The 12,937-nt window shown below is 33.0% G+C and overlaps 1 protein-coding gene and 1 long non-coding RNA gene across 3 annotated transcripts; one reads left to right on the top strand and one right to left on the bottom strand.

The window, feature by feature from the left end:
- The first annotated feature begins 1,932 nt into the window (after nucleotides 1-1,932).
- Nucleotides 1,933-12,124, top strand: LOC101889662 (choline-phosphate cytidylyltransferase B). 2 transcript variants are annotated; one of them, XM_005190707.4, is made up of 6 exons: nucleotides 1,933-2,150; nucleotides 5,397-6,003; nucleotides 10,091-10,276; nucleotides 10,339-10,476; nucleotides 10,535-10,697; nucleotides 10,757-12,124. In XM_005190707.4, exons 2-6 carry the CDS (start codon nucleotides 5,566-5,568, stop codon nucleotides 11,356-11,358), a joined length of 1,527 nt encoding a protein of 508 aa, XP_005190764.2. In that variant the 5' UTR covers nucleotides 1,933-2,150; nucleotides 5,397-5,565; the 3' UTR covers nucleotides 11,359-12,124. The 2 variants fall into 2 exon arrangements, with proteins under 2 accessions (XP_005190764.2, XP_058975764.1); XM_059119781.1 differs by lacking the exon at nucleotides 1,933-2,150 and adding an exon at nucleotides 4,502-4,637.
- Nucleotides 8,601-9,192, bottom strand: LOC109614077 (uncharacterized). The gene is made up of 2 exons (XR_002195354.2): nucleotides 9,076-9,192; nucleotides 8,601-8,953 (listed from the first exon to the last, which is right to left on the bottom strand). It is a non-coding gene; the product is annotated as an uncharacterized LOC109614077 (long non-coding RNA).
- Nucleotides 12,125-12,937: the final 813 nt, after the last annotated feature.

The following is a 12,937-nucleotide window of genomic DNA, read 5'->3' as shown; positions in this document are numbered from 1 at the left end:
AATTACCGCCACGTTCTTTCAGAATTCGTTCCTATGAATTGCCTGGTACTGAATTACTCAAAACTAGATACAACAAGTTGTCCTTTTTTGGACATCCGTAGTACCCAAAGTTTCCCGGCTTCATTTATACTCTGTTCCAGAACCTGCAGGCAGCGTACGAAAACACACGAAACGAATAACGTACCGCTTACACGAAGTCACAAACTTTACATTTTTTATCAATCGTTTGTGCTCTAAACAGAACCACGAACATTTCAATGCCAGAAATACACAAACAATATAACAGATATTGTTTCTGCAAACTTTAAAGACCAGATGAAATGTCTAAATTTATTTACAATTGTTGGCTATTTGTTCTGTGATTTTCATTAGAATAATGCATTTTCACACTCCACTTAGTAGTCATCAGGCTTGACAGGGGGATTTATACTTGGGACATGTTTTTATACCCTCTACCTTGGAAAGGAGGGTATATTAACTTTGTCATTCCGTTTGTAACATCCCTAAATATTCTTCGAAGACCTCATAAAATATATATATTCATAATCAGCTTAAAATTCGAAGTCGATTTAACGATGTCTGTCTGTCTATCAATTGATATCACGTTTTGGTATAGTTCCCATAGAACGGTACCTCCAGATATTCCGTATTTTATTTATTTATTCAATTTCCATTCCATAATACCAAAACCTTGATGATGATTTTTGCCACATTTTTTCACGGATTGTCTGAAAATTGGTATTTGTAGGTCAAAACGGGTCCTAGTTCGTGTGGCGAAATATTGTATGTATGGGTCCACGCCGAATTTAATGTTTTTTTTTACTTGTATCCAGATACAGATAGTCGCATCAACACAGTTGCTGGGGCAATGAACTGCCAAACCAATTTTGAATGAAAAATTATTCAAATTCGTTAAGATTTTTGAAAAATGCATATCTCATAAGATATATTTGGCGTCGTAAAGGAAACATGAAAATCTACTTATTTTTGAAAAAAAAAACATTCTAAAATTTTTTACATATCAATGTTCTCAATTGTTGAGGCATATTCTTCTACCATGGTTATAAACTTCAAGATAAAATAATGAAGCGTTCATTGAAAAACATACCTGCTGTTTAAGCTTTCTTTTATAATTAATTATTTATTGTAATGGAAATGTAAAAAGAAATAAACAGCATCAAAATATTTCGGCTCTTAAGATTAGCACCAACGTTTTTTGGTGGGTTCGTTTATTTATTGCAATTTTTTCTCTTGTACTTTTGTAAGGTTTTTTTGACCACAGATGTAGGATTTTGTGTTTTTAAAAACAGCGTTACATTGATATGTCAAAATTTTTTTAATTTCTTTTCAAATATAAGTAGATTTTTATATATTTTCTTAAAGATATGCATTTTTCAACAATTTTTACAAATTTAAATAATTTTTCATTCAACATTTTCAATTTCAAAATTGGTTTGACAGTTCATTGTCCCAGCAGCTGCGTCGATGCCTCCATAACAGAAACCAGCCCTCGAAGCATGGCAGAAGGATACAGGTAGATGCATCAACGCTTGGGAGCATTGATATGTCAAAAAAATTTAAATGGTTTTTTCAAATATAAGTAGATTTTTATATACGTTCTTATACTACGTCATTCGGAGGCTATTATAATTCGCGTTTTTCAACAATTTTTACAAATTTAAATAATTTTTCATTCAACATTTTCAATTCCAAAATTGGTTTGACAGTTCATTGTCCAAGCAGCTGTGTCGACGCGTCTACCTATATTCTTCTACCATGCCTCGAAGTCAGTTTGCATTGGAATAGTTCAAAATAAATCGCTTACATGTGTAAATGTAGGGTAAATGTTCCGATTGTCAATCATCAGTGGGGAAGTGTTCTGACGAAATAAAAAACAAAAACGAATATCGAACGTTGGTATCTGGTACTAATTGTACAGCACTGGTCACTGGTGCAGTTGAATAATTTCTTTGGTTTTTGCTTGAAGTTGAATTGAAAAAAAATATTCTTAAAAAGTAAATAGACTTAAATTGCGCATAACAAAATTTAAGCAAATATATGTGAAATTGAAGTGGAGACTAACACGTTAATAAGGACTTAAAAAATCTGTCGTGTGTCGATCTAAAACATTTTGTCTGTAATCAGTGAAGGTGAGAAAATACACACGTACGTGTATTTAATTCTGGTTATTAAAATAACACTCCATACGAATTATGAGTATTTTTATAATTATTCTGCAATGTTTGTTGAATTTGTGTGTTTTTTTCTTTTCGATAACAATGTTTCTCTACTCTAAGACGTCACCGCTCTCTCGTGTTTAGAGTTACCCCACTCCTTTCCCATGACATGAACCAAATGAGAAAAGATGACGTGACATTAAAAAATGGGTCTTGAAATTTCTCCGAATTCGAATGAAGTGTTTTGTTTAATTGACATTAAAAATGCAAAATGTGTTCAACATATAGAGCATGACTTATATCAAGGTATGTTTCCCATTAGTCACTTTTCTTCCATAGCCGTATACAAAACAGCTGCTCGCTCACCTGATTCGTTTGGGTGGAGAGAATTCAAGTGCTATGCGGTATAACGTATAATATGTCACATAGAACGTACATGTATACATTTGAATAAAAGATTCGTCATAGTTGATATATGACCAATGTCCGTAAATGTTTTATATGTCTGCCAACGAGGGCTTGAGTACTTAAAGGTATTTAGTTTAAGAAACGAGACCTAGTTGGACACTATATATACATATATATCCTTTAGGAAAGTTACATAGCGTATTTGACCTATTGGAATTGTTACAGAAAGACAGCATTACCATCAAGTTATATGTCTGTATCTTCAAAACGACTGTGTTGTTCCCTCTATCTTTGGGAACAAAGCATATATTTATGAGGTAACATTCTGAATTGAGATGGATGTGGTGCGAAAATTGGTATTTTGAAGGCTATAAAAAAAGGCTTTCAAAAGCATTTTATTATACAAATGGATTAAATTTGTTATGCTTCTTTGTACAAATGGATTTTCTATGCCATGCATTTAATTTCGGGAAATCTGTAGCCAAACCAACAAACTCTTTTAAATTCAAAGAGGTTTTTGTCCTAATTAGACTGATCGACTTATTTTGTTTTAGTGGCATGATGAAATACCACAAGTAATATTTAGATATATTATCTTCCTAATTCATTCTTAATGGTACATACTTTATGCCAACAATCATAAAATTATTTTAAGTTGCGGATAATCGAACATGAAAAGAAATTGAGAGTTGATGTTTTTTAAATTCAGTTCAGATATAATTTTAATCAGGGTCTATTTTTAAGATTTTGTCCCTTCACCAATCTTATTTTATAAAATTTCTTGTAATTATCGTTTATGTTTTCAAAAATAGAAAAATGATTGGTTTCTATTTGAAGTGGCAAGATTTAGAGGAAATAAGTGAGAACACTAGATTGAGCATTTTAGGAATATCCGTTCTGAAGTTTTTTGTACGTAGGGTCGGATTCTAGGTAACCCTGCAACATTTGAGTGTTGAGAATTTATTTGAAATTCATGTTCTGTTTCTCTGTGGCAATACGAGTCTTTGGCAAATATTTTTGTTAAACGCTTGGCACTGGCGCTATTCTTTGTGTGCGTAGTGGCGTGATCGTGTTTTCGTCACAACATTTTACGAAATTCCCCCTGTATATGCATTGCGATTATAAATTGTATGTGTGTATGTAGGCATGTAGTTGTGTCCGTGCGCATTCTGTTCTTTTATAGAAAGAAATGCAATTTCAAGAGAAATGTTTGAGAACATCCAAATTCGTATATAGAGTATGAATGAAAAAAATGTACTAATGTTTTTGTTTTATTAACAAATATGACGCACACACTTATCGTTACAAAAATGTTATTTTAATGACAAATCGTTAGTGTTTTCTAATATTTAGATATAGTTTGTTCACATACCTTATAGGCAGGCACAGTACTTCCATATAAACATATATCTGTGTTCTCCGCTTCTGACACACAACATGATGACTAAATCGTCACAACCGTTTGACCAAAGTTCGAAAATGTATGTATACATAAACACACATCTACATTGTGGGGCAAAGAAATATAATTCTCATTTGGTTTGAATAAATGTTTTTGGTTAGTGAGTATGCGATCAATAGAATACAAAACCAGCAAATACCGAATTTTGTTCGGGATTTCTCACTCACGTGAGTCAATGTGATGGCAAAACGTATGACGTTTATTTTTCTGCATTAAAAAATACAATATCCATATTTCATGGGGGCAGAAACTAGCGTTTTCAAAATCCGCCAGAATCAACAAACATAATATCGTGGCATTGGAGATCGCTTACTGTCTGTATTTCCCGGAATACTGTTCTCTTTTCGCTGTTGCTAATTGCCAGTTCAGTATAAAACGTAAGCAAATGTTTCTTCTCTCTTTTGTGTTTCGCCTTTTTGCTTTATCGCCCAGTTTAGTTGACCTCGAAGTTGTGTAAAGAATAACATTATTATATTCATCATTCTTCTCGGTATGCTTATATACGGGTAAAACGTGGATTTTAATTAATTTTGCCTGAGTAATTACGTCAATAGATGTGTAACTTTTTCGGATAGTATAGCTTTGTCTATGTGAGTGTATTAAAATTACGTAGTTTGTAAGAGTTGCTAAACACATTTTAAAACATGATCATTTTAAACCAATAACATCCAAGCGAAAGCAATACTAAAATAACACAATACTCATGGTCTCATATGCCATCGATTTAGAAAAATCTGACAGAAAGTCCGCATCGATTTGAAGACATACAAGCTGGTAAAAATTGAATGAAAAACAGCAAAAGAAATAAAAATATAATAAACGTTTAAAAGAACGAGTTCAAAAGTGAGTTTAGTACCGGAAATATTGTTATTGGTTGAGGTATTCCTACTTTGAGCCCAAAAGGTTTTCACCAATTCGGCGTTTATGTATTAGCTTCCACGCCATCATCTTAGTTTGCAAGAAGAACGGAAGATTTTCGTTTGCACAAAAGGAAAATATGATGAAAAGTAAATAACAGTTTTTGGGAATTCGGTTAAATGTATGTGTATTTTTTGTGTGGTTTAAACTGTGGTCTATAATTAACTTTTGATAATTTTAAAAGCGAATGTACCTCCCCGCCTCTGAGAAAACGGACGAAAATAAACGATAGAAAGGTGCCCATTTAATTCTTCAATAGGGACGAAAAACCCAATGGGATGAAGTTCTATAAATATAAGTATTACTAGCTACAAAATAACCTGAGCTTATAAAAATAATAATAAAATTCTGTTTCCATTTCCTAAAATACACCAACATGTTAAATTGAAATGTCATTATTTTATTTCATCCATTCTTGCTGTCTTTTCCAGGTTAAAAACTCTTCCAATGAATAACCATAGCCGTTTTTAAATTTTAAAAAAGCAATACGATAATTTCAAAACAGCCAAGTACACAGAATAAAAAGAAAATAGATTCTCAGAGGACCGTGCATTGTATTTAAGTTTTAATTTTTTTCTACCTCGCTTTGAACGCGCTGCAATGGCATCATCCTCTATACTTTCCAATAATGCAATAACACAACATACAACACAAGTAACCCCAGTCAATAGTACCGCTTCTAATTCAACAAAAAGTTCTGCACACCTGACACGTAAGCGTTCGTACGAAACAGCGCTAACAGATCCTGTTAGTAACGCCATCGAATTTGCGTCTACCGAGACAGAACACATTGCATCAATGAAGCCTCCTTCATCCTCTAGTGAATTTATGTCAACAGATTCTGCTGTAAATACTGCACTGAAAGATTACACGCGCACAATTTCACAAAACGAACCTGATGATGGTGAAAACTGCAGCAGTGATTTGACATCCAAAACCACATTGGAAACAGCAGCAAGCCCTGTTAAAAAGAAATACCTGCCCCCCAAAAATTTGCAAAATCTACCAAGTGTAAGCAGTGGCAGTTCTGATATTCAGGTGAGTAAAATGTAATTTCCTAAATTGTTGTGGTAGACTCTTCATCTTTACATGGATGTCGGTTTCGTTAAAGTATATATAATTAAACGTAGGTAAGATCAAGTAATAATTCTTTTGTTTACTAAGGGAAAAACAGGCGTACTATGTTGAACCGCTGATAATACTAAAAATATTAAATGACAATAAACCTTTAGACTTCCTAGATAGAGTTTACATTCTATAATAATATATTTAATGTTGTCTATTATTTGACTTTCTTGTTTTTATTTTCAAAGAACTCGGACACATTTGCAATATTGAAGTAATGATGTTGAAATTTCATATTTTTTGACCATTTTAATACATATTGATATTAAGTGTGCACATTAGAAGATCTAAATATAGACAAGTTAAAATATCAAATTAATGTCCCCAAGGCTCATTTTTATTACCTACACTGCCGATATTCCTTTTTTTTAATTTATGGTAGTGTTTTTCGTGTTGTCACATCTATAAACCGTGCAGGGATGCTCACTGTGGTGTATTTCAGTATTTACATTATTAATATTGGGTGGAAACCCTGTAATGTTAAATCTTCCCTTGCCATTCAAATGCATGGTACAATGATATCAAGGTAGGGCAGAACTACCATATGATTTCAATTTTTTTATTTTCTTGGCCTAATACGTCATCTTTTTTTATTTATGTATGTGTTTTCTTTTCAATAACAAAAAAATTGTTCAGAAAACATTCGAATTCGGGTGTTTTCAAAATGTTCATTTCAACGCATGCATCGACAAAATCTAGAGTTTTGTAGCGAAATAATCTTTTAGAGACATATAGTACATGATTTTGAAAAGAAGTTGAAAGTTGACCTTTCATTCAGTTATCGCGGTTTTCAATTATTTATTCAAAATAAATGCAACAAGTTGTTTGATTTTTTATTGTTTTGATACTAATTCTGACATTACAAGCCAAACAGGTAGACCTCTATACTTGCATTTTTTTCAAAGTTGACCTACCTTCTCTTCATTGTACCATGTTCAAATGTATCTTTTCGTACTAATTTGTTAATCGTTACTTTTCAACTATCAGCTATTGTTTTTAAGTTATTGTTAACATAACGCACTGTCATTCTAATCATCAGCCAGCACAAACCTCGATAAAATGAAATAATCACCAGGATCATGTATCCAATAATAAACCGCAAATCAGACATAAGCAAGGAAAACAAAAGTGATAATCAAAGCCATGTCTCGGCCAGTAATGTTTTTATGTTATTTTCGAATGTAGTCAAACACCACGCCAAAAAATCACACATTGGCCAAAAACAAACTATTAAAAATTTTATTTAATTTGCCTTGACATTACTCCACACGAAACTGCATAACCTATCTGGATTCCAACCCGTAAAAGACCAACTGAAGACCATTTTTCTTTACATAGTTCACAGAAAATAATTTACCGCTTAGAACAAGAAAGGATCATCCAATATTGTTCAAGCTTTATAAATTTCAATATTTGTACCACTGCACTATGGGGCCGATGTCATGTTTTTGAGGAAAGAAATCATGTTTTGAAGTTAGTCGTTTGAATCAGAACCGACGAAATTATGTTCATAACATTCGGGGCCCTACAGCGTTACCTCAAATTCATTGTGCTTTGTACGTCCGTATTATCCCAATACTCCAGGTCCATATTTTTAAATCAATAGACTAACCACGTTGTGAAAATAGAAAAATTTCCAAGTTCTCTCAAATGTTATTTTTCCAGTTACAAAAATTCACATTTTTATTGTTTCTATTTTCAAAATACAATAAAAATGTTGCAATTGTCAAAGTTGAAAATTATCAACAACAAAAACGTCGGCCGAGTACGTCGAATTTTTGGTAACGCTGTTATGTTCATTTCCTGAACATGGTAGCCTTTTTTCTATGCAGTAAAATTTGACAAGGTAAATTACAGAAAATGCAGAGATGGGAATGACTACTTTCTTAATCCTAAACGTAATCAAACTTTACATTATTATTGGCGCCAGATAAACACTGTTTTCATTATATCAACAACAAAATGTGGAAAAGAATTTTAATCAAGATTAGAAATAAAAATAATTGTTTAACGTTCTCTTTAACCGTGTGTCATTTGGAGTAGAACTTTCGGTATTGGGGCGTATGTGGGAAAAAAATAGTTTGCACCTTTTCAAAAAATCCATTTTCAAGTAGCTTAACGCTCAAAAATGCATATATTTTTTAATATTTGGCTGGAAAATCAGCTTTAACCCACAAACGTATAAACTAGATTTCAGTATTATGTCAATTATATATTATCGACAAGTATTTTAGGACCATGAAATGTTAACTAATAACTAAATAAATGACCTCATAAGTCATCTAAGGCTTGATTATAGAATGGTTGGAATTTGTTTCAAGCTATCATTTTGCGCCAGCTAAGACAAGTATAGAGATTGAAAATATAGCGGTTTTTTGCTTTAACACTGGAAGAAGGTTGTCATTCCGAAATTTCAGTCGAATTGGTATTAATTTCGTTGCAGAAAACATTAATCATATTTACTTCATGGATTAGTACAAACGTTTATTTTTTTTATAAACTTCGATTCGTAGTGATTAAAAAACATTCCAACAAGTGATTTTTTATTTTTTCATTTTTTCCACATCAATCTAAATTATCTAGTTGAATTTTATTTTAGTAGGTTAAATAATTTTTGGCGCAATCAATTGCACGGTCTATAAAAATCAGCTATATCTTCTCGTTTGTTTTAATCGAACAAATATTCGGTCTTAGCGTGTTCGTCGTTATAACATCGTTCGACTGTGATGTATGTGGAAGGCAATCGTCCATCGATCAATTGCTACTTTATTGAGCAAAAAGTAGGATTTCTTCATTTTTATTAATAACCAATTAAAGCCTATTGATGGTTGATTGAAATAAATGTGGCGTCAAAAAAACGAGACTGAAATAGGAATAGGGGAATACAAAAGTGAATACCAAATTAAAAATACGTTTGTGGACCACTTCGCAGAGCAACTGGTTATGTCTTCTGTGGAAATTTCAACTCGTAGACAAGAAACCTACCTCAGATGAAACAGCAAACAAAATATACGTTCGTTTAAATTTACATTTTTATCTTGAATTATTTATATATTTTTTTAATTTTTCGACAAATGCTCTCGTGTCTTAGCCATGACACCATATAAACAATGAACAAACATTATTTTTCGCTCAGAAAAGGTTGTGCGGGGATTTAGTTGATATTTAATAATTGTTAAGGGTCGAACCAACCATTAGAGTGTGAATCACGTACCATGTGAATTTAGTATTAGTATTTGTAAATATTTGGACGATTGAAAAAAAAACTAATATTCCTTCGGCGATCTTCCGAATGTTCTGTGATATGCCACACTATTCTTCTAACATGTTATATGGTACTTTAGTAGCGAAAGTCATGTCCGAATCACTATAGTAACGTTGGACTGAATAAGAATAGTTGGGTGTATGTGTTCTCCTATACATTTATATATCTTGATCGTTCCAAAGTGATTACGAAGGCCAATTTACTTAATTGAAAGACAACTGGAAAGCAGCTCAATTATTGAAAAAGGAATGGCTGTGTGGTGCTTGTCAAGAACACCACGAATACATTGCAATCTCAATGGTTTGATTTGAATAAAGCATCAATTTTATCTTTATTTGTCTTTGGGCGCTCTGACTAACAGCATCCATTTCCTTCACCGCATCCAAATATTATACATTTTATCGTTTTAAGAATAAATGAAGTAGTAATTGCACAAAGTGTCATTTAAATTACAAAAAAATTGAGTTCTTATTGGAAAACATTTTATTAAAAGTAATAGAGCATACAATTTATGCAAAATGATCTTCAACACGATCAAAACTTTGCCGCTTCATATGGATTTCAAAGAATATGTAAATATAGAGATTTGGAAAGGATTTGTCGCTGATATTGCCGCTGCCTGAACGGACAATAGATAGTACACTGCAAACAACTACACACACACTTATATACATAGATATATATACAATTTATATTTTCATTTGTATATGTTTTAAACCGAACGTCTTTTTTCAGACAATTTGTAAGCCAGCACCGTTTTCCACAGACGAAGAAGCTGTACGTGAACGCGAACGATGCGATTACACCCACAGAATCACTTATCAAATGGCTCGCAGTGGTGAGGCTAATAGACGTGTACGCGTCTACGCTGATGGCATCTATGATTTGTTTCATCAGGGCCATGCTAGACAACTAATGCAGGTAGATATAAGCCGATCAAAAAAAATCAAATGCGCTTTTAACAATCGACGTTTGTCCTATAGGCAAAAAATATTTTCCCCAATGTTTACCTAATAGTGGGCATTTGCAATGACCAACTCACACATAAAATGAAGGGCCGGACAGTGATGAACGATTTTGAACGCTATGAGGGTGTACGACATTGTCGCTATGTTGATGAGGTATGATTGGTTTCTTTGTTCATTTGAATTTTTGATTGATTTGAACCGAATATTACAGATTGTTGCCGATGCACCTTGGACATTGACCGACGAGTTTATAACTGCTAATAAAATAGATTTCGTAGCGCACGATGACATTCCATACACAGGCGAAGGAGTCGATGATATTTATGGCTGGCTAAAAGCCAAGGGCATGTTTGTTGCAACCGAACGCACAGAGGGTATGTGGAATCGAATATATATTTATTTATGAATATTATTACATCGATAACTTTTTCAGGCGTATCCACTTCTGACATAGTAGCACGAATTGTAAAAGACTACGATCTGTACGTCAGGCGCAACCTTGCTCGGGGCTATTCTGCCAAAGATCTAAATGTGTCTTTTTTGTCGGAGAAGAAATTCCGTTTACAAAATAAAATGGACGAGCTCAAGGACCGCGGCCGACGTGAATTGACAAAAGTCAAGGGAGACATAATAACGAAATGGGAAGAGAAATCGCGTGAATTCATTGATGCATTCCTGTTGTTATTTGGTCGTGATCGCCTAAACACATTGTGGAACGAGTCCAAGGGGAAGTTAATTCAAGCCTTGAGTCCACCAGGAAGTCCAAGCGGTTCGGTAAACGGCGACTATCTCGAATATGATGATGATGATGATGAATACGACGACGTTGAGGTGGACGACGGAGAAGCTGACGATGGAGCTGCATCTCGTGGTTCAAGTGACAATGGTGCAGAAGCCAATATGCACATAGAACACTCTCCCAGAGGCCGCCGTACTTATCACAAACGTGTGGTAGACAGTCCCACAATGTTACGCAAAACATCTCAGCCCTCTCCTGACGATGACGACATCGAGTTCGAGCGCCGAAGTAACTGAATTCAACAAAAATCTACTTCGCATCATACAAATACGCAGGATGGCAAAGTTGCAGAATAGTTTCCCTGTACCATGTTTATTCACATAAACTCCATTGAAAACGTTGCAGTTGACATTTTACGTCCCCTTTTTGTACAGTGGCAAAAACACAAACACTTCAAATGTTGGCTCTTTGTAAAGGTATAGAATATGTATGGATTAGAGATAACTATACTGTAACTACAAATCCATCATTTAGACAAGCGGAAATGTGTTGATGCGTATTCTGTATACTTAAACTAATCCTGAACCTTTTTACGGTAAATTACCTATTTAAGTGTAATGAGAGCTACCAAATTTTAGCAAATGAAACCTCCTCGCTTTAAGTTAACTTCAAATTCTATTAATTTGATTTAGAAATTCCAATTGATTGATTGTATGTGAGAATATTTATTCGTAATAATGGCATTGTTTCCGAACATATACAAAAACTATTTATTAGATTTAGTTGTAAATTTAATTTATTTTATGTGTATACATACATATATTTATAAATTCCAGTCTCTATTTCTTTCTTGGAACCGATTGTTTCATACTCAATTTTCAAATCACATGTAAAATTTCTGCGTTTATATTTAGTTAATTTATAAATCCAAGTATGTAATACAAAATGAATTCGAGACATTTCTTGGTTTTTGAAATAACATTAATGATGTATTCAATTACGGAATTTGAATATTATTTAAAAAGACAAAAAATAAACTATTTGAATTGGGAATAAACGTTATTAATTATGTTTTTTATACCCTCCACCAGGGTAAGTTCGTAAATGGGCCATGTCGACCCACGTTTTCGTCCTCCCATTTTGGTATTAATAAAGTAAAAAAAACTTTTAAATTAAAAAAATATATATATTATAGATAACTATCAATTATCTTAAATGAAATCAATATATCGACTACATCGAAGTGGAAGCTCTGCGGCCACACAACCTTTTTAGGAGAACAGAAATTTGATTATCAACATTTTGAAAAAATTAGGCGTTTTTTTTTTAAATTTTACGACTATCAAACATGACCATGCCTTAAATATCTTTACAAAAAATAACTTTGTTCCTATTCTAAATTGGTTTGTTCCAGACTTGCAAGAATGTAAAGTTTTTCCCTTTATGATATCGGAAAAAATTGCAAAACTGTACATTCTGGCAGGTTTTGGAACAAGTCAAATATCTTTTTCCCTTGAGAATTTTGATACCGAATAAAAAACATCTATTGACTGCATTACCTATAATTCAATGTATGAAGTCTTAAGGTTTAACACATTCAACATTTACATTTGTACAATTTATGTTTTTTCTGTGTGTTGAATATAGAAAAGAATGATGCGAAAAATGTGAATGTTTGGAATTGGAAAATTTTAAAAATGTGTGAATTTAAAAAATTATCAATTTTCACAACGTTTTTATTTGGTAGATTCTGAGTTGAGAATCTGGCGTATGTGAGTAATACGGATGTACAAAACATTTTACAATGGTGGAGAAGTTGAATATACGTATACACTATGGCGAATTTTGAGTAAGCTGTGATTTTTCCTTTATAAT

This window comes from Musca domestica, unplaced genomic scaffold, assembly GCF_030504385.1.
Source record: "Musca domestica strain aabys unplaced genomic scaffold, Musca_domestica.polishedcontigs.V.1.1 15, whole genome shotgun sequence".
Lineage (NCBI taxonomy): Eukaryota > Metazoa > Arthropoda > Insecta > Diptera > Muscidae > Musca > Musca domestica.
This window is presented reverse-complemented; position numbering and strand designations above follow the sequence as displayed.

Coding starts and splice junctions, on each gene's coding strand:
- LOC101889662 (XM_005190707.4), top strand. CDS start 5,566: ATGGCATCATCCTCTATACTTTCCAATAATGCAATAACACAACATACA. Junction 6,004..10,090: donor GTGGCAGTTCTGATATTCAG/GTGAGTAAAATG, acceptor GTCTTTTTTCAG/ACAATTTGTAAGCCAGCACC. Junction 10,477..10,534: donor ATTGTCGCTATGTTGATGAG/GTATGATTGGTT, acceptor CGAATATTACAG/ATTGTTGCCGATGCACCTTG.